The 21,366-nt window shown below is 54.6% G+C and overlaps 1 protein-coding gene across 5 annotated transcripts in view; it reads left to right on the forward strand.

Moving 5' to 3' along the window:
• Nucleotides 1-21,366, forward strand: part of HOMER2 (homer scaffold protein 2) — a 115,709-nt gene that overhangs the window by 9,387 nt on the left and 84,956 nt on the right. For 4 of the 5 annotated variants that reach the window (XM_045058742.1, XM_045058741.1, XM_023254863.2 and 1 more), the window contains one exon: nt 864-978. In XM_045058742.1, the coding sequence (XP_044914677.1) occupies nt 884-978 (95 nt within the window). In that variant the 5' untranslated portion in view covers nt 864-883. Of the gene's footprint in view, nt 1-863; nt 979-5,136; nt 5,311-21,366 lie in introns of those variants that run through there. The other variant, XM_023254865.2, reaches the window with a different exon arrangement.

Below are 21,366 nucleotides of genomic sequence, written 5' to 3' on the forward strand. Positions count from 1 at the left end.
CTCTTTTATTCACACAGATCACAGCTTATGTTGTGTGATTATTTGTCATATGTCTTCCACTCGATGTTCTAGTTCCGCGACAGAAGGACTGTGTCTCTTTGGCTGAGCACTTACTTTCTCCCTGATGTCCAGCTCAGCATCAGAGACACGGTAGGTGATCAGTATTTGCAGAAAGAATACGTGTTTTTCTATGTTACTATATGGTCTCCACAAACATAATCTAGTGGCTGTGTAACACCTGACAGATATCCATTTGATTAATGGCTTTAATGAAACGTTTGTTTCCTACGTCAAGAGCTGACCTTTCGTGGTCAGAAGAAAACAAAATGTTTGAGGTCCCTGCATCAGCAATATATAGCACCATATACATGTACACAGTAAACCTAATCTTGCTGTTGAAAGAGAAATATATATAGGTTGCAGGTTTTTGAAACCAGTGTGGTCGGTTGTGAACAGCGCTGCTTTTCAAAATAGAACAGAAGGGAAAACGGTGAACGCTTTGCAGGTGAGGGGGTAAGAATTGTTCTGTGTAACTTCCATACATATACAGAAGTCGTGTTTCCATTTTATGAGCTCTGCTTGCGCACCTCGCACGCACGGCCGGTGGCGAGACGGCACGCAGGCTTTGGTCTACGGGAGGCTCCCAGGGCTGCTTTCTTTTTCAATAAACGTTTTTATTCTGGACCAGTTTCAGATTTACAGAAAAGCGGCAAAGACAGTGCCGAGGTCCTTGGGTGCCTCTCACCTGAGTGTCCCCCGTTGTCAGGGTCTTACGTCGCCACGGGGCGTGTGCCACGAGGAACCGACGAGTGGCTCGTCAGTAACCAAACTCCAGATTTTAGTTTTTCTTCTTTCTCTTCCAGGACCGAATCTAGGATCTCGTATGCATTCAGTCGTCTTGTCTCCTGGGTCTCCTCTGCCCTGTGACAGTCTCTCAGTCTTTGTTTATCGTGACCTTGATGGAGGAGCACTGGTCAGGTATTATGTAGAATAATATTCCTCGTTGTGGATTTGTCTGGCGTGTTTCTCATGATCCGACTGGGGCGATGGGTGTAGGGGAAGAAACATCACACAGGGGAAGTACACGCCTCCTCAACACCCCATCAGAGGGCACGTGATACCAAAATGGCTCATCACTGGTGATGTTAACCTGCACCACTTGGTCAAGAAAGTGGTTTCTCCACTGTAAAGTTACCATTTTCCCCTGTCCATACTTTATTCCTGTTTGTTTAAAATTTACTTATCTATTTTGAGAGAGAGAGAGAGATCATGAACAGGGGAGGAGCAGAGAGATAGGGAGAGAGAACGAATCCCAAGCAGGTGACAGCCCAGAGCCCCAACGCAGGGCTCCAACTCACAAACTGAGATCGTGACAGGAGCTGAAGTCAAGAGTCAGATACTTAACCGACTGAGCCACCCAGGCGCCCACCCCACCCCCATACTCTATTCTTTAGAGGCAAATCACTAAGACCTACTCTCAGGGAGTGGGGGAGTGGGGGTGTTGAACTCTACCTCTTGGAAGGGAAGTATCTCCATATCTTATTTGGAATTCTGTACAGAGGATTTGCCTCTTTTCCACTTATTGAACAATTTCTTTAAATATGGACTCATGTATATTCATTTCTTATGTTGCGTTATAATCCTATACAGGGTCGTTTATTTTATTGTTCAAATCGTTCCAACTCTGGCCATCGGAAGCTCTTTCCTGTGTCCCTCTAACAAGCCTCCATCCTTTTGTTTTTTGAGCAACTGACTTCCTGGCGCACCAACACGTTCTAGCACATCTTGTATTTCCCCTGCCCCAGCCCACAGCCAGCCATCTCTCCAGGAGCTGGCACCTGACAGACGGGAGGCCAGAGCTGTGGAACGTCACCCTCTCAGGCTCAGAGGGTGCAAAGTGCTCTTCTGCCAAGGAAGCTTGGGGGGGTTTGTAGGCAACACAGAGGAAGGGTGTGTTTCCTTACTTCCTCAGCCCTCTGCACCTATAGCTCTCTGGTGAGCCACCCACGGTTGTCTCATCTGCCCTGGTGAGAGTGCAAAACTTTCTCGGACGGACTGTCCGTGCCTGGTGGTCAGATTCTGGAAGCCTCTGCTGCCACACGGACTGACGGGAGTCCCAGGTGCCCGAGTCTGTGCCGGTCAAGGTTTGGCTTCCCAGACTTCCGGGGGCACCTCCGCGCCGCCCACTCCCAACTCTGGATCCACTGACTCTGATCCTTTGACTCTCCCAAGGCTCCCGTTCCACAGCTGGCTTCCCCGCACCTTCCCTCGCTCGTGCATGTTCAGTAGGTGTCCTTGCTTCTCTGAGCGGAATGGAACCTCAACCGCCATCAGTTTTCTTCCCTAGACCCTCTTCTCTCCAAGGCTCACGCCTCTGCCTGGGGCTGGAGTCTCGTGCCCCCTCCCTGGCTCCTCATGCTCAGCCTAAAAGGACACTCGAGTCTCCTGGCCTCGTCTCAGCCTCCAGCCGGCAAGGAGTCTCTCTCCCCCCTTCTTCACATCAGGCCTCTTGCTGAAGAGACTTGCTCAATCCTTTTCCTCGACAACTGGGGCTGCACAGAGCATGTTGCTGGGAGGTTTTTCACAGAAAAGGGGTGACTATTGATTCTGATGAAGCAGGAGGCACTGGTAGGGACCCTGAGGGGCCCCACGCTCGGGCAGATCCCACAATGACAAAGTGCTCCTGCTGGGGGCCACCCCAGGAAGCTTACACACGGCTCTGGCGACCTCAGAAGGTTCCCAAGAGGCAGCATCCAATCTGGGCCTGGAGTTGGGGGCTGAAGGAGAGGGGGGAAGGCACTCCTCGCAGGTCCCCACGGGGTGGCCGCTCAAAGCTGGTGGAAAGGAGGGGTAGCTGTTTCCAGATCTTGTCTGATCCACACGTTTCCTCCTCCCCCCCCCGCCCCTCACCCTGTAGCGAGGGCCTTTGTCCAGAGGGATGGGCATTTTACTCATGGGGTCTTTATTTATATCTTTAATTTTATTTTAGTAGGTTCCATGCCCAATGCGGGGCTTGAACTCATGACACTGAGATCAAGACCTGAGCTGAGCTCAAGAGTTGGACCCTCAACCAACTGAGCCACCCAGATGCCCCTACTCATGGAGTGTTTAGCCTCACGTGGGCTCACACCTCCAGCAGTGCCCTGCTTCCCACTGTCTGTGGGAAGCAGCCCAAGTGATTCAGCAGCCCCACCTGTCTTGCCTCACTGCATCTCCCCGGGGGAATGTGGGTGTGCCCTTCCCATCAGCGGAACAAAAAGAAAGTCTTCTTCAGGATTTGGGAGACTGCTTGGCCCCACCGCGCCGTGAATCTGTCTTCTGATACTCCGACCCCAGCTAAGCTGACCTCTGCCATTCATTCCCCTATGCTGACTTCTCCCTTTGACGCTGCTGAGGGCAACCCTCACCCCCATCCCCCTCATCCCACTCCCCCCCCCCCCGCCCCCCAGCCGATCGATCTTTGGAATTCAGCTCGTGATAGAGTGAGAGATTCGTTTCCTCCCGGACCAAGTACCAGCCCTGGCTTTAAACAGACTCACTTGTGCTTACAGACTCTGGCAAATTTTGTGTGTCTGTGGCCTGGCTTATGCTAATTCATTCATTCAACAGGTATTTACAGAGGACTTTCAGGCACAGCTCTGAGCACTGGAGATACAACGATGAGCAAAAAGATACGGCTTCATAGAGTTTGCAGATGTGCCTGGGAGAACAGATATTAAACTGATAATTTCACAAATATTTATTACAAATAATAAGTGCAATAAAGAAAAAGGATGGGCGTTCAGTTTGTCTAGGGCATTAAGTAAAGTTTCCACAGAGAAGTGACAGTTTAACTGAGATCTGAAGAATGAGTAGGAATTGACTAGGGGCGACAGACACAGGAGAGGAGAAAATCTTCCCAGATGGCCGTAATAGCATGTGCAAAGGTCCTGAGGCTGAAAGGAGGATGGCCAGTTGGCTAAGGGCAGAAAGGATAATGAGAGAGAAAAGGCTGGAGAGGCAAAATGGGGCAGGGCCTTATAGGCATGTTTAGTGTCTTGGTCTTTATTCCAAGGACAGTGAAAAGGAAGCCAGTGAAGGATTTTAAGAAGAGTGATATGATCAGATTTGTGATTGAGAAAATTACTGACCACAGTATGAATTACAGGGGGTGGGGTGCACCCTGAGGAGACTTGGGGAGTTAGCAGGTAAAGTTGTGGTCCCAGAAGAGGTGAGGGTAGACTTCAGATGGTGACCCTACTTCATATGCTTGTTCCTTTACTCCCCCCTCACCCCCTCCCCCACCCCCCGCTGTCCTCAGATGGCAGGCTTATGTGGGCAGTGTGTTCTCAGCAGAAGATGATCTGGTGGGAGGCCCTCGGGGGATGGAGGTTAGCTTAGTCCCAGTGCCAGCCTTTAGTAGGGAATCAGGACACGATGTGTGGAAAGGGGATTAAGAGACTGCTCGTCTTTAAATTCCTCTTTTGCCATCTCCATTTCCCTTGCTCTAAGAATAAAACCAAGCTTAACTAAGCCTCCTTAAAAGCTATTACACTGTAATTGGGAGCCCTGTCCCACCTTCACGCTGGGAAGAGCCCAGAACACCTGCTGCAGGTGCCGGATCCTCCCCGCCACGTTGGCTTTCCGGAATTTCATGGCAGCGGGTACCCTGAGCCACCCAGCCTGGCAATGGGCGGCAACGCCAAGGTGGGCTTCCAGGAGGGGCGTGGCCGTGCCCATCTCTGATTCTGGAGATCTGAGCTCTGATCTGAATACGTGACCTTGCGCAACTCACTTCCCCTCCCGCGGCCTCAGTTCCCTCATCCGCAATCGCAGGGTGGCCCCAAAGTCCCTCCGGCTGCGAGCGGGGCTCCGGGTCGGACCGGCGGGATGCTCGCTGCGGGCACTGCGCCGAGCGCCCGGGGCGCGCCCACGCCGCTCGCCGAGGGAAGGGGGCCTCCCGGGAGGCGGGCGGGGAGCGCGCGGCGGCGCCGGGGGACGCCCCCCGCCCTCTGCCCGGCGCCGCGGCCGGGGGGCCCCCCGAGGTTACGTAAGGAGCCGGCGCGGGGAGCGGGGCGGGACGGGGCGGGGCCCGAGCGCGGCCGCCCAGCCCCCGCCGGCCCAGCCCCCGCCCGCCCGCGCCAGGCGGCGGCGGCGGCGGCGGCAGCGGCAGCGGCAGCCGCGCAGCCCCGCGGCATGGAGCGGCGCCGGGGCTGAGCCGGGCGCGCACGGGCCGCCGCATGTGCGGCGCGGGGAGCGGCTGCGGAGCGCGCGGAGAGCGAGCGCCAGAGGGCCCGTCGGAGCGGCCGCCGGAGCAGCGCCGGAGATGGGGTGAGGGAGCCCCCGGGGGGCCGGCGCCCTCTCCGCGCGTCGGGGGGTCCGGGGGGAGGGGGACGGGCGCGCGGCCGGCCGGGGGTGGGGGGGCCGTCGACCCCCGGCAGGGGCGGCCCGGCCGGGGCGCGGACTTGGGGCCCCCGCGCGGTGGCCCTCCGCCTCCGAGCCGGCCCCGGGCGCGCGGTCAACTCCGGGGCCTGTGTGTGCGGGCGCGCGGGGCAGCGTGTCGTGCTCCGCGGCGGGGTTCGTGACAAGCCGAATGGAAATAGAAGTTTTCCTGGAAGGGGAGCAGACCGAGTAATCCTGACCCCCCCGGCGTAGGAATAGTGGGTTCGGACTCTGCTTGGAGCGGGATGGGGGTGAGGGAGTGCGGAAGGAGCCGGGCTGAGGCTCCGGCCTCGGACCCGACGGAGTAAGAGGCTCAGGGGGAGAAGTTGAAATACTCTGTCGGAGTGACTAATGCTTGTGAGTATATAAAGTAATTTGAAAAAGCAGGATTGATTTCTCCTTGGCGTCTCCGTGAGCAGTAGGCGCTGTGAGTCAGGGAGCCACCGTGCTAATAACACGATTAACTCCTTGCATCTGCTCGCTCGATGGGAGCACAGGGCGGTGAGGGGCCGTCCGTTTTCAGGGAACAGTTATGTAGCCCGATTTACAGATGAGGAAACTGACGCCCTCGGTGGTCGGGCGACTGCCCCCAGGGGGGGCAGCCGACGGGCGTTTGTGAAGGGCCATTTGGTGCCTCCGCAGAGGGGAAGTCACAGCCTGCCGGGGGGCGTGGGGCTGGCGCTGGGGGTCAGGGAACCAGAGTTTCCGCGTCTCTGCCTCCTGCTGTGTGCTCAGCGCCCTCCAGACAGCCCTTCTCGGGACCCCCAGACCGCTGCTGGGTGCGTCTGGAGATGTTGGTTTTCTCTGTGGGATCGGGGAGGAGTGGAAGGGGCCACATGGTCCTGGTGGCCTGACCTAGCTCCCGTGGGTCAGCGGCTCCATTGCGCCTTACTCCAGGCCGTTTCTGGAGTCCTCTTTCCTGGCCAACCTCACCTGTGTGGTCTGCAGGACCCAGAGGCAGGCCAAGAGGAGTTTGGGTGAAGTGTGAGGGCTCTCCAGAGCTCCATGAGCAGGGCGGGATGGGGGTGGGGGGTGGGGGGTGGGGGGGTGGCGAGAGGGGCCTAGAGATTCGCCTGAGACGTTGGCCTCAGTCCAGGAGATTTCCCACACGGAGAAACTGGGGGTGATTTTGCCAGAGGCACGCCGGCTGGGAAGCGGGTTTTCTGTAACATTTCCAGTGACCTCTTGGTAGATTATGAAAAGGCCGCTCTCTGTGCAGTGGGAACCTTTGAGGCTCTCAGATTTCATACTTAAAAAAAAAAAAAAAAGAAAAGAAAAGAAATTGATGGGGAAAAAGGAGTTGGCAAATGTAGGTCTCCAGATAGAAGATAAAAGGGGTCTGATCATTTTAACTCTCTCCCTCCCTCCCCCAGACAGCACAAAACCGACTCAACACACTTGCGCCATCCAGAAACAAACGTTGGAACTCTGTTGGTTGCGATCAAATAGTTCTGTGGAAATGAAAGTGTTTACTCCTAAGAGCTGAAAGAAAATGTCAAGATAATTTTTGTTTGTGGAGCATCGGGGAGGAGTGGCTTGGGGAATCTTGTGAAAATGGAGTGTGGCTTTCACGGAGTTCTACCATCGTTCCGTAGGTGGCTGTTACTCCGTGTAGGTGAGGGCCGGTCTGCAAGTCCTGCCTACTTCTGCCGGTTTTGATATACGCGCTTCTTCCGTAATTGAAGTGTGCAGACAGACCAGGGCAGTAAATTGAAATGGAGCGAAGGCTGGATGAGCAGTTCAGGCAGAGGAGGGTGGAGGGAGCTATTTTCACCCAAAATAGAACCAATGTCATCCTTTCCGAGAGTGGAGTAGGACGAGGGGAAGGAGGAAAGGGCAGCCAGTAGAGAACCTCATCGCGGCCCTCCCCGTAGCCCTGTCGCGGCTCCACTGTGTAGACGTGGCCCAGACTTAAGGGAAAAAAAAAAAAAAAATCTGAGTTTACTTCTCTCACTTCAGATGCTTGTCCTCTTTCAGACACTCACTGTTTCCGCTTCTCTGTGAAGTGTTTTGCGTTAAGTGTGTGGTTTCCCCAGTAAGGTTGCGTTCTGACTCCCGAGGCAGCTGTCGGCACACTCTCTCTCCTCCTCAGACCTCTGTCTGTCCCCTCCCCACCACACCTTGCCTCCCTCCGCGAACAAAACAGGAGCCACGGACCAAGGAGAGTCTCATCTCCCTGTGGCCCCGTGTCTTGCCTCCCACCTGTTTCACCCACTTGTCCCACCGCCCTGTCCCCCTCTCACCTCGTCAGGCAACGTTGCTCTGTTCTTCCACATCCCTCCGCCCAGGCTCTTTCCCATCAGTATACAAACATGCTTTGGTTCAGGGCCGGCCAGTAGAACTTTCCACACTGATGGAAAAGTGCTGTGTCTGCATGGCCCAATTTGGCCGGCCCCAGCCACCTGTGGCTCTAGGGCACTTGAAACGTGGCTAGTGTGACCGAGGGCCTGGGTTTGTAATTTAACTTCCATTGAAATGGCCACATATGGTGGTGGCCGCCATGTTGGAGAGCACCACCATAGCTTCTGTCGTTTTGCATCTCTCTCCTGCTTCTTTGCTTCCCTTCCCCTGAAAACATCTGTCCCAAAGCCACTGCGTCCACTGGCTTTCTTCGCCTACCATTTGATTACCCTCCACACCCTGCAGTCCCACCCCGACTGTGGGGTCGCTGCTAGCCTGTGCCCTTGCCTTAGCCTCTTGGCCGTTCCCTCCCCCCCTGGAACAACTGCCCCACCCCCCTCCAGCCAGCTTCTGGCCGCCACACTCCCCTGCTTTTCTGCTCCCCTTCCTGATGGCTCCTGTCTTGTCTTGCACCTCTGTCTGACCTCTGAATGATGGGCCGCTTACGGACCGGACCTGCTTCCTCTGCGCGGTCAACACTCCCTTCCTAGGTAACGTTATCCACCCACCCCTGCTGGTGACTCCCACGTTTTTATTTCCAACACAGCCCTTCTGGGGGCCTCCGACTCTTGTCCATGAACGAGCTCCTGATGCCCCTTCCAGATCTGACCTTCCCTTTATCTTCTCCATCCCAGTCAGTGGCCCCACCGTCCACCCGCTTGCTACGAATCATCCTTGCTTCTCCTCTCCCTTACCTTCCACGTCCACGCTGTCAGTGGGCCCCGTGGTTCTACTTCCGGGATACTGTCTGGTGTCCACCTGTCCCCATGGTCATAGCCCCCACACGGGTCCTGGCCACCATTGCCTCTTTCCTGGACCAGCTCCCATTCTGGGTATCTCCAGTCCATTCTCCATACGGGGGCCCAAGTAGCTGGCTTTAAAAATTGCAAATCGGATCAGGTCACCTCGCACACCCTGCAGCCACAGGGGGATGGCTTGTGCCTCATCTCTAGTGTCCCCTGTCCATCCCTCACTGCCTTCTGCTAACGTGAGCCTCATTTCTTCTCTTGCCCTGCTCGGGGGTGGGGGGGGGGGTGGGGGGGCCATCTTTGAACTTGCTCTTCCCTCTGCCTGGGAGGTTCTTGTCCTAGCTCTGCAAATACCTTCCTCCTCATGCTTCAGATTCCCACATCAGGGTCACCTGCAGAGCCTCTCCGACCCCTGCCGTTCCTTGCGAACACAGCCACACCTATTTGTCTGCGATTACGATTACTCACCACAGCGCACCTGCAATCATGTGGGGTTTTTTTTCTTTCTTTCTTTTTTTTTTTTTTTTTAACTTATTTACAATCTGTCCTCCTTGCTGGCATCCCGCAAGGGTAGGGGCTTACCTTTGTCACCTGTGTCTCCTAACACCTGGCATAGTGACAGGCCCCTTGTAGGCCCCGGTACTTTTTTGATGGAGTTAATGCTTGAATGTGGTGGGCAGCCTTGCTTGGATGCTGGCCTGGGAGCTGTGATAATTTTGGGATCACCTTTTATATGGCTTGCTTAATTGAGGGTTACAAGGGCCAAGAGAGAAAGAAATCACATTTGGATGCAATTTTCTTTTAATGCTAAAGCAAGCCATTTAGCTTTTCTTATGACTTGGGTTAATTTTCAGGCTGTCAGCTGTCATCCGAGTATTGGGGTTATAAATTATCTTTTTACTCGCCTGCAAAAGGTAACAGAAAAGCCAGCTTGCCTGCTGTTGTGACTCTTGGCTGATTTTGTCAGTGTTTACAAACAAGACCGACTGTAGTCCTGTCAGGCTTTGGTTTACACTCCTTTATTTTGTCCGGCCAAGATTACGTTGCACCGCGCGATAACAATCGCGGTGATCTAATACCTTGGGCCTCCTTTCGGTAACCGATACCGGGTAGCTTTCCTTTGATGTTCATTCCTTCTCGTGTAATTTTCCATTCCTCCCGCAGAGTATGAACTTTGCTTTTGGGTTCGTGTTGACAAAAACAGATACGGTCTCTCAGATCTGTTGAAGGAACTTGTCTTTCTTGGTTCTGTCTTGGGCTTTCTAAACTTCACTTTACTAAGGTTCATTCGATCTGTTTGTCCGTAAGGCATTTATTGGGAGGGTCTGTTGGGAGATTCAGGATGAGCAGACCTACTAGGTCACTCCTGCCCTTAACAGAGATTGTATTTCCGAATCGGAGGTAAAGCCACGTGTAGAAGTACCAGCTTTATGTGTGTGTTTCAACGAGATGTTGTAACGCAAAGGGTGTCAGAGGCAGTGCCCGCCTATTTGGGACATGTAGGACAGATGCCCCCGTATGCTACAGGGACTACCAGGGTGCTGTTAGCATTGATGATCACCGTCCTCACGTACGTAGGCAGCCCTTAGTGTCACATTCCGTGTCAGAGTTGGAAGAAGATACAATGGAGTAGGCACTAACTAGGCGTGTATGGAATGAATGCATGCATGCATGCATGCATGAATGAATAGCAATGAATGACTACTCTTTGGGTTGACCTTCACTTTGGGGGACGTGCCATCATTCTTGCTGGAAAAAGACTCAGAGCAAAGCAGGTGGTTTGTTCTTGTCAAGTGGACTTCATGACTTGTGTCAATAGTGGGTTTATTTTCTGTAACGGCTCCCGGGGAACTAGAGTTAAATGTGCGGTCACCCTCGGCAGACTTAACAGCCCTTGTCCGTTACCTTTATTCCTTGTTCTGTCGGATGGCCCTTCCTTTGCTCTTACTTCTCTCTCTCTTTTTTTTTTTAACAAAATGAAAATAGCTTTGCTTTTCTTCCCCTAATTATAAAAATGTTGCACGTTCATACTAAAAAATAACAGCATGAAGAAGGAAGTGAAAATTACTTGTCATCCCACGTCTCAGGGATAGCCTCCCTGGGCAATCAGATGTCTGTCTTTGCAGATTTCTCTGCATGTACGTGTGTCTCTGTGTCTAGATGTAGGTCTACCTAGAACAAATGTATTTTTAACGAAATGGAATCATCTCCTACATCTGTTTTGTAACATAAGTTTTTCAACTTAAAATACCTTGAGTGGACATCTTTTCATGACGGTGACTATAAATATACATCATCTCTCTTTTTTTTTAACTTTTTATATGTTTATTCATTTTGGAAAGAGAGAGACAGAGCACAAGCAGGGGTGGGGCAGAGAGAGAGGGGGACACCGAATCCGAAGCAGGCTCCAGGCTCTGAGCTGTCAGCACAGAGCCCGACGCAGGGCTTAAACTCACGAACCGTTGTGAGGTCATGACCTGAGCTGAAGTCGGACACTCAACTGACTGAGCCGCCCAGGTGCCCCAAATATATGTCATCTTTTAAATCCACACCTACTTGTAATTTGTCGTTTTGCTAAATTTTATACATCTTTGTAAACTCGCTTAAGTCCTCTGTAGAACAAGGCAGGGTATTAAAAAAAAAAAAAAGACATTTTGACAATTCCTTCAAGCAATCGGTTGCTCTAAATGAATTACCAAAGGAAAGAAATGGTAGAGAAACCAGGATCACAATTAACATCGGGTAATTTGCAGTGGCTGCGTAATTTTGGGTGAGTCACTGCTCCTTAGTGAATCTTGGTGAGAACATCAAGAATTCATCGTTGTTGCTAAGGGTGGTTGGTGGACGAGGACCCAGCTGCTCAAACTATTTCTGCTTGTTTGGAAATATCAGGGCAGAGTGATTCCGCTTGCAGACCTGGACAGGAAGGTTCTCCGTGAGCAGAAAGCACGGTGCTTCAAAGCCCTTTGTCTGGTGGGCACCGCAGCCCCTCCTTTGGAGAATTCCCTTGGCGAGAGGGCTGGCAGGGACATATATACTGGAAGGACGTTCTATTCCCTGCTTCAGTTGTGAGGCAATTAACACACACACACACACACACACACAAGCTGGATAAATCCTGTGACATGTCTCAGCCAACACAGGCAGGGGTGCCTGGGTGGCTCAGTCGGTTGCATCCAGTTCTTTGTTTTCCGTATTTCTAGACACCGTGCACATAGGCTGCCCTCGGTCGTGTTATGGGTTTGGAGGTGAGCACTGGCATCGTGGCCCAGTTTCCTAGTGGGGCGCGCTTGTGTGGGAAGGTAGCGGGTTGGAAGTCTCTGCTCAACTACGGCAGAGTCTCCAGTAGTTCTGCCTCTGAGCGCTGTTAGTCATATGGTATCGTTCTGGGAGAATTTATTTAAACTATAGTTCGAATTAGCTCGTTAGAATAAAAATATGCTTGTGGGGAACACATTTAGACATTTGTCAACGACTAGAGAGATTTAAGGAGAAAAAACACATTTTTATTCACAACCCTGGTTGATAGTCGTATTATTATTATTATTATTATTATTATTATTATTCAGCTGGGGAATTGGGGACCGGGGTGTCACCACCAGCCAAAGAGTTTAGCCTGAGAGATGTGCATTGAGAAATCCCTTGGGGTGGGGGGGGGGCCTTGGGTAGCTCAGTCAGTTGAGTGTCTGACTTCGGCTCAGGTCATGATCTTGCGGTTCGGTTCGTGAGTTCGAGCCCCACATTGGGCTCTCTACTGTCAGCGCGAAGCCTGCTTCAGGTCCCCTGTCCCCCCTCTCTCTGCCCCTCCCCCATTCACACTCTCTCTAAAAAAATAAAACATCAAAATAATAATAATAAAAAATAAATCTCTTGGCGTGCAGGTGTCCTCCAGCCGAATGGAGGCTGGGTCCCGCTAAGGGAGGGGCTCTGGCAGGCCCCTTTCTTTGTGCCTTGTCCTGGGGAAGTCACAGGCAATGGCACCTGAGGCCATTTGGTGTGGGGGGGCGGGGACTGAGACCATTTGTCCTCTGGGTCTTGGGCGGGGGGGGCACTGTCATCTGTGGATTATTGGGTAGGGGGTGTCCACAGGGATCCAATTAGTGAGGAATATTGCAGACCCTGCTGCCTGGGTATTGGATTCCTTCTGGGATCTTTAATTGGGAAAACTTTTAATGGAGTTGCTCAGATACATGGAGGAAAGGAGAGGCGCTTTGACTTGTGTTGTCCTCGGGGAGGGAGGTGACAGAGAAGGTCCTCGTGGGGAAAAGGAGTGGAGCTGTTCTGGGAGGCTCCAAAGGGCCGGGAGAGGAGCTTCTAGTAGAGCACGTGCCCAGGCAGATTTGAGCTCTGAAGGTCGGGGAAGAGCTCTCTGACGCCTCCGAGTGACTCAAGAGAGAACTTTCATTCTTACATGGTGGCCAGTTCACTGTCATAGAGGGCCGCCTGTCGGGGGGGGGGTGGGGTGGGGGGGGACACGGAGGAGGGTTAAATGCAGTCAGATCCCCAGCCCCTGGCTGTGTGAGCTTGGACAAGTCATTTCATCTCTCAGATGTCACTGTCTTCATCTGTTTTTGTTTTTTTTTTTTAATTTTTTTTTAACGTTTATTTATTTTTGAGACAGAGACAGAGCATGAACGGGGGAGGGTCAGAGAGAGAGGGAGACACAGAATCTGAAACAGGCTCCAGGCTCTGAGCGGTCAGCACAGAGCCCGACGCGGGGCTCGAACTCACGGACCGCGAGATCATGACCCGAGCCGAAGTCGGACGCTTAACCGACTGAGCCACCCAGGCGCCCCCATGTCTTCATCTGTTAAATGCACAGTAAAGTGACCACAAACAAGGGAATGTGTGTGAAGCGTCCAGCATAGTGCCCGACACATAAGTACTCAGCATGTGGTGGCCAGGTCTGTGATTACTGTCATCGACATCACCATCGTTTCTGCTTTGGGTGGGGGTTTGGCAGCTGACCCCTGAGGAACCTTCTGGAATATGTGGCCAGAGTGTCCCTGATCTTTGATCCTCTCGGCTGCTTGCTCCCAGTCCTGAGCGGTGCTGGAGGCGTTTCCGTCATCGGGTGACCCTGACGATATGAAGTTTGCCCTCTGGAGCCTTGCTCGCAGCACAAAACCCCACAGGCTGTGTGGGTGGAGGGCAGTCACCGGCAGAGGATGGGCACGGTCAGGAGAGCCGACCCACATTTGCCAACAAGAATGCCAGGCTGCCGGCCGGTTGCTTTCACGGGGAGGTGTAAGCGTGGGCAACGAAATGAGAGGTTGCTCCCCATTGTGGGTTCAGACTAACGACTTACGTTGCTGGTCAGAGAGCCCGTCGTGTGATCATTCACTCGTTCCTTCAAGAAATTCAAGAGGCCATTCACTTTGGGGTGCCAGGAACAGAGTGGTGAATGTTTGTGGTCCCATGACGCTTACGGTGTAGCGAGGAAGGTGGACATTAAACAGACATTACCTAAGGGATCAATATGGGCCAGGGGGCCGTGTGGGCTACGCACCCGTGGGTTTCAGGGCCTGGCGTTTCGTGGCCCTCACCCGCTCCCAGGGGTCTGAACTCCCTCCTCATCCCCCCTCAACTCTTCATCAGATCCTGCCTGACCAATGACCACCACTTAGCTGCTGAGCGGCATCTCTGGGCCAGGAGCCGAGAAGTTAGAGGTTGTAGAACAGGGGCTCTGCCCTCCCAAGAGAGAAGGATGGTGAGCAGGACATTAGGGCAACGAGAGGAGCCTCGTTCTTGAAATACGAACAAGGATAACATGCTTCCCTCTGCGAGAGGTTTGAGAAGGCTTCTTGAAGGAGGTGACCTTCAAACTGGGTCTTGAAGGGTGGGTAGGAGTTTCCCAGGCAGAAGAGTAGGAGTTTGGGGTGGGCGATGGGAGACATTTAGATGGGGAGAGCTGCTCGTGCCCACGGGAAGCGACGAGGCGTGGAGGTCCAGCACAGAGACCCTGGACTCAATCCTCGCGTCCCGTTCGCTCGGCTGCATGACCCAGATGACCCAGAGCGAGACACTGCCTGCCTTCGAGCTTTAGTTTCCTCATCTGTGAAATTAGCATAATAATGGCACCAACATCATAGGGTGGTTGTGAGGGTTAAAGGCAACACATTTTGATATGCTGTAGCCGTGAGTTCTGGGCAGAGAGGGGAGGGAGAACGTCGAGTACACGGCCGGGTCCAGTGCTCAGAAGGTCAGGAAGGTGCAGGCATGAGGGAAAGGCCTTGGTGGCAGGGTGTTGGGACTTAATCCCGTGGGTGGCAAGGAGCCAGCCAGGGGCGAGGCCACAGGTAGGGGAGTCCTGGTACCAAAGAATGAGGCCTGGCAGAGGCGGCAGGCAGGGAGCTCGGGGAGCAGATGACTGGAGGCAGGAGGAGGAAGCGTGGTGTATGCCAAGGAGTTGTGGACTCAGCCTGCAGGCAATGAGAGGACATTTTTAGGCTTGAAGACGAGAATGATACTTGGGTGGAGAACATCGTTCCAGAGACAGTAGTGAGGGGGGCGGTGTGGAGGGTTAATGGATTGGGGAGAAGAGGCTTACCGGACCGAGCCGCAGTCTGCACGCAGAATGTCAGGAGGAGAAGGGGTGGAGGGAGAGAGAAGACGTGACACAGGTGTATGTGGTGTCAACCCCCTCCTGTTCTGTAACGGATCCGGGACAGGCTTGGGGAATGCACGTGATACGAGAAAACAGAAAATATATGCGAGGGGCCTCGCTGGGGCTGGGAGGGCTCGAGGATCTTTCCTAGAGAGTTGTTAAATTGGGGCACAAATGAAGCCATCCGTCCCTGAGATGCTGGTAGGTTGGAACTGTTGTGTTTATACTACATCCCATTGAACTCCTACAGCAGCCCTCGAGTTCGTCGTTGGGGAAACTGGCCTGGGGAGATCCCATGATCTGTTCAAGGTCCCAGAGGAAGGTGGCAGAATTTGGAAATCCAGCTTGAGTCTGAGAGCAAAGTCCGTGTTCTTGAGATGCGCTCCCTGGGGGCCAGATCCCCTGTGGAAGTCATGTGGCCAGTGGACCCACGGCTCTTGATTGCTGGGATGAGAGAAAGGGAGAGGCTGGGTTGCCAGCCGTTCAGATGTTTCTCGACTGTGTGCCATTGGCTGAGGTTGGGAACACAAGGGGAGGTGTACTTTTTTTTTTTTTTTTTTTTTTTGGTGGGGGGCAATTATGAGAGTTTAGTTTTGGGTGGAGATGATGAATTCCCATCTGTGGTGGGTCTTCCACAGGGTGGCCTCTCTAAGTAGAAATTCGGCTCTGGAGCTCAGGAGTCAAGGTAGAACCAGAGGCACAGATTTGGGAGCTGTCACCTCTGGATTCGGTCTCTCAAGGAGAGGACGGGTCAGGGAGATGACCCGTGCAGCTCTGGGTAAGAGTGACAGTTGAAGGGATGGAGAAGGAGCCAGTAGATGAGACAGAGAGGCCAGAAGAGAGGACACTGAGCCGGGCGGCTGCTCTTGGGCGGAGGCCTTGGAAAGCTTGGAGAAGGGTGGGGACCTACGCGTACCCCAACCACCACTGTGTGGGGAATGGTGTTAGGGCAGGGTGGATTCTAAGGGGAGCTCTAGCCCAGAGTAAAGCTCCAATCCATTTAAGGCCTTTCAAGGAGTGGGTATGTGGTGAGGAGTGGACCATCTGGCTGAAAATGCAGGAGAGCTTGTGGGCGAGTCAGGGTGGAAGGAAGCTTGACTTTGTGTGATAAACTGAGCGTGTTGGGAGCTGAGGGCAAAGAAGAGGAAGAGATTGAAGATACTGGAAAAAGCGAGAGCCGGTGAGGCTGGGGGCAGGAGGCAGCTAGAGCAGGAGCCTCAGGGGAGGAGTAAGCCTCCGGAGGGGCCCTGGAGGGTCGTCCCCTGAGACCAGGCGAAGGAGCAGGAGTGGAGGCATCCTGAGGCCACGGCGGGAAGGGGAACGAGGGGCTGGGTGAATCTGGTTGGCTGGCTGTTCCTTCTCAGCCTGAGCTAAGGAACCGAGCGGAGGGCCGGGGTAGATCGGGAAGAAGTAAATGGTTTGGTGCATCTGGTCGTGGAGGTCGGGGCCGGGAGTGAGCTGGAGGCACATCCACATTGGTGAGTAGCCTTGAGGGCTCAGTTGAGGGTCCCAAGAGTGTGAGTCTGTGAAGGTGCCAGTCACCACAGCTAGAAAACTCGCTAACACGCCCGGCGACCTGGGAGCGAGAGCAGAGGCAGGTGGTCCCGGCCCCAGACGGTGGGCGTTACAGAGACCGCCACCCTGTCTGGACTCCTAGTGCCGTGCCGTCCACGGTGGGGGGACGCTGCGCAGACGGAGGGGGAGCTGCTGTGTCCCCATCAGTCACCTTTCTGCCCTCGCTCCTCCGAGTAGCCATTGTTCTGTTGTAATAATTATTCCAGACCCTTTCTAAAAAACGCATTAAAATTCTTGCCAGCATGACCTCTTCGAGTAATGAGATCTGTAAGTTTATTAACCTCTGTGAGAAGTGGATTTCCTTGCTCCACAGGAGCAGATAATCTCTTGGAGGGACGAACATTAATGTGCTGACCCGGAGGGTGAGCTCGACGCCTGAGGGTTTGGAGGAGGGTGGTGGCGGCTTCTCGGTGCCCACTCACCCCCCTCCCAGCCCCCTCCTGGCCTAGCAGGTGTCTCGTGGAAGATGGGCTGGTTGCTCCTGCACGTCAGTCTCTGCTCAGCCCCATTCAGGGAGTCTCACCATGTCCCAGAGCCGAGATGGTCAGAGAAACCGAGTCATAAAAATACCGTGTTGCTTCAGATGAGCCTCATTCTTTAAAAAAGGCTTTTTTTAATGTTTATTTATTTTTGAGAGAGAGAGACAGAGCAGGAGCCGGGGAGGGGCAGAGAGAGAGGGAGACCCAGAATCCAAAGCAGGCTCCAGGCTCTGAGCTGTCAGCCCAGAGCCCGACGCGGGGCTCAAACTCACAGACTGTGAGATCATGACCTGAGCTGAAGTTGGACGCCCAACTGACTGAGCCGCCCAGGCGCCCCTTATTCTTTAAGAAGGGGAGAGGAGGAGATGGGAGCACAGAGTCTTGTGCAGACAGGAATGTCTAGACTGCGTGTTCTTTCACAGAGGACTGGGAATACACCAGAGCTGGCATGGGCATTAGGATATCTGCCCTGTGACCATGTTGAAACACGTCCTCTGTCATCCCGGTGTCAGCCTTCACCTGGGCACATGGATCGAACGGTTGACCTAAGCTCCTTGCAAGGCCTCCGGCTCGGTAGCAGTGGTCCTGTGACTTCTTCCTCCTTAGTTGGCATTTCAGGCCTGCTGTAACCTAGCCTGACCTGCCTGCCTTCTGGGTACACTGAGGACTTGGCCCATGCCCCCCTGTGTCGTTAATCACACAAAACATGTCATTATAATGCAGGGTTATGTCAACATATTACCATGATCTGCGTCTCCCCCATCGTGGTCAACCAGACCGGCACAGTCCAATAGAAACATCAGTGCCACATATGGAATTTCTCATGTTCTAATGTCCGCATTAAAAAAAAAGCAAAAAGAGGGGCACCTGGGTGGCTCAGTCGGTTAAGTATCTGACTCTTGATTTCGGCTCATGTCATGGTCCCAAGGTTGTGGGGTCGAGCCCCACATCAGGCTCTATGCTGAGTGTGGAGCCTCCTTAGGATTCTCTCTCTCCCTCTGCCCCTCTCCCCTGCTTGCACTCTCTTTCTCTCTCTCTGTCTTCTCGAAGATAAAATGAAAACAGTAAACACGCAAATAGAAACAGGTGAAATGAGTTCAATGTATTTTAAGCCAGTATACCCAAAACATCATCATTTCAACATGGAATCAATAATGAGTAAATGAGACCTGGTTTCTCTTACCACGGAATTTACATTTTGGTGAAGGAGAAAGACTCCCGTTGTCTCCCCATTACCAAAAAAGCAAAAACAAAGCAAAAGACCAGTTGTAAATGGATTTGCAAACAAAATGACTACAGGTTGTGCGAGGGAAAGCCGCAAGGGCTGAGACGGACTTGGGAGCGTGTGGCTCCACACGCCTCCCCGAAGACGTGACATTTAAGCTGCTGCCTCGTGTGAAGAACAGGAACAGAGCATTCCAGGTAGAGGGGAGAGCAGGTGTACAGACTGAGAGTGGGCAGGGGCTTCCTGGAGTGTTTGAGAAATTGAAGTCCGTGAGATCGGAGGGTTTTACCAGGGAGGTGACCCACTCCTCAGCTTGTAAGAAGATCCCCCCTGCGCTCTGTGGAGCCTGGACGGGCAGGGGGTGAGTGCTGAAGCAAGAGCTGGGGTTCCTGGGCTCCGGGTGACCGGTGACGGAGGGCACTGCCCGAGGTTAAGAAGGTGGCAGAGGAGAGGGGAAGGAATGGGAGCTTGGAGATGGGTTTGCCGGGACCTTCGGAGGGACTAGCTGTGGGGTAAGGGATGAGAGAGAGGGAGGAAATAAGGGGGACTCCTGTGGTTTCTGGGTTAAGCACCCAGGAGATGTGGGGAAGCCTGGAGGAGGAGCAGGTCAGGAGTGAGGCCGGGGGAGTCAAGGTCAGGGATCCACGTGTCCCGCTTGAGGTGGTGAGCGGAGCTGGGGAGAAGGCAGGTCACTGCACGCATGTGGGGCTCAGCAGACGTCAGGCTGGAGGTGGGACAAGGCCATGGTGGAGGGAGGGTGGGCAGGGGAGGAGGGGGCTGGGGGCCGAGCCCAGCGCACCCCTTGTCTCCTCGCTGGTACTGGACGAGGAGCCGGCCAAGAAGTTGGGGGAGGAGCGTCTCGGGAGGAGGGCTTGGACCCCCCACGCTGCACTGCTGAGAACTGCACTCTGAGCAGATGGCAGCGGCACCTGCTGATGGCCCTGACGTGAGCTGGGTCAGTGGTGAGGTGGGGCTGGGAGCCTCGTGCTGGGACAACGAAGGAGGCTGGGAAGGGGGTTGGCTGTTCAGGGAGCAGAGAGTAGGACGATCTCATAAGAGGCTGCCGGTGAAGGAGAAGTGTATTTAAGGGGCGCCTGGGTGGCTCAGTCGGTTGAGTATCCGACTTCAGCTCAGGTCACGATCTCATGGTTTGTGATTCCGAGCCCCCAGTCAGGCCCTCTGCTGTCAGTGCAGAGCCCGCTTCGGATCCTCTGTCTCCTGATCTCTCTGCCCCTCCCCTGCCCATTCTCGTTCTTTCTCTCTCTCTCAAAAAAAGCAAGCAAACCAAGCAAATGTATCTAAGGTAGGAGAGCCCCAGCACACGTGGATGCTGGCAGGGATGACAGGGGAGCCTCGGCCCTGAGAAGATGGCAGAGGTGGGGTTCAGCACCGGGGAAGGGCTGTGCCTTGGAGGGGCGAGGGAGGCGCCCTGCCACGGGAAGGAGGGGAGGGGACCAGATACAGCAGGTGTGCATTTGGCGGAAGATACCTGGGCTCTGGTGGTGCTCCTGGTTTCTCCAAGAAGCATGGGGCGGGGTCGTGTGCCGAGAGCCAGGGTGGAGGGCAGGGTGTGGGAACATGGAGAAGAAGGTGCGGGTTGTCTGGGAGTGGGTGGCGGGCCTGCTAGAGAGCCCCAAGCTTGAGCGCCATTGCTGACTGACAGTTTGAGGTCAGAGAACCGGAATTTACAGGGAGACGTGTCCGCCCAGTTTTGGGGATGTTGCCCGGTGGCCTGGGTGTGGGCCTGGAGGAGGTGGACGGCAGGGCACGCCAGGCTGGGGCGGAGGGTGTTCACGCGGGACGGGTGGCAGGGACAGACCCCCCCAGGCTGGGTAGGGGGTGCGGAGGGAGAGCGTGAGGCCAGGAGGTGGCTGGTGGAGAGCGAGCCGGGCAGAGGATTGGAGGAGTCTGTGGGGTGGGAGGTACCTCCTGCTGGAAAGTCGCCCTCGGAGGGGGCGTTCTCCCGGTGGCGAGGGGTCCCGCCGACGGCTGTGGGAGAGCGCCCTGAAGGGGCAAAGAGGGCCTTGCAGCGGAGGACAAGGAGCTGAGTCCGGGGCGTTGGGGGTCATCCACGTGTGTGGTGACAGTGACAGGAGGTGGGCAGAGGGCGAAGCTGGGCCGGGAGCTGAAGCCCCTGATCAGTGGCAGGAAGTGACGTGGAGGCTGGTGAGCTTGGCTGCAAGGCAGGTGGCGGGGATGGCCGGGCTCTGAGGCCATGGTGAGAGCCACGTGTGGGGGCCACCAGGGCCCGAATCCTCTGCCTCCCCTGTATTCTCCTTACCTGCAAGGCAAGAGGCACAGAGCGGTGTGGGTGCGGGTGTGTGCGTGGCCTTGCGGCCTTCAGGGACTGGCCTGGTTTCGGGGAAGGCGGGAAGGTGCGGGGAACACCCCTGCGGCTGGGCTGCCGGTGCCTGCCGACCTCAGGACAGATTTCGGGGAGTCCCTGGAGAAGGGGGCGGTGCGGGGAGGAGCCTGGAGCCTGAGTGGGGCCGAGTGGCCGAGAAAGGGGGGAGTGCTCACGTCCTGGGTTGTGGTCGTGGGCACATCTCCCCGGGCCTGGGAGGGACTCAGGGCCTTCTAGTGGGAAGGTGAGCTCCGTGTTGAGTCCGCCCTGAAGATGCATTCGTCCCAAACGCTGATGGACGCTTTGAAGACCTCAGTCAAGTGTGACGCGGCAGGAATAAAGGAGGTGATGGTCTCCTTTGCTCTGCAGCTGGATGCTGGGTTCTGGCACCGGAGTTCATCCCGGTTTAGACATGTGCAAGGATGTCTTCAGGAGGAGCGGAGCGGGAGCGGTCTGGACACGTTCCGAGAGGGGGGTTTGAAGGAGGCTGTCTTTTGTTTTTTAAAGTTTGTTTATTTTTGAGAGAGTGTGTGTGCGAGGGGAGTAGGGGAGGGGCAGAGAGAGAG

The sequence above is a fragment of the Felis catus genome, chromosome B3 (genome assembly GCF_018350175.1).
Source record: "Felis catus isolate Fca126 chromosome B3, F.catus_Fca126_mat1.0, whole genome shotgun sequence".
NCBI classification, from domain to species: domain Eukaryota; kingdom Metazoa; phylum Chordata; class Mammalia; order Carnivora; family Felidae; genus Felis; species Felis catus.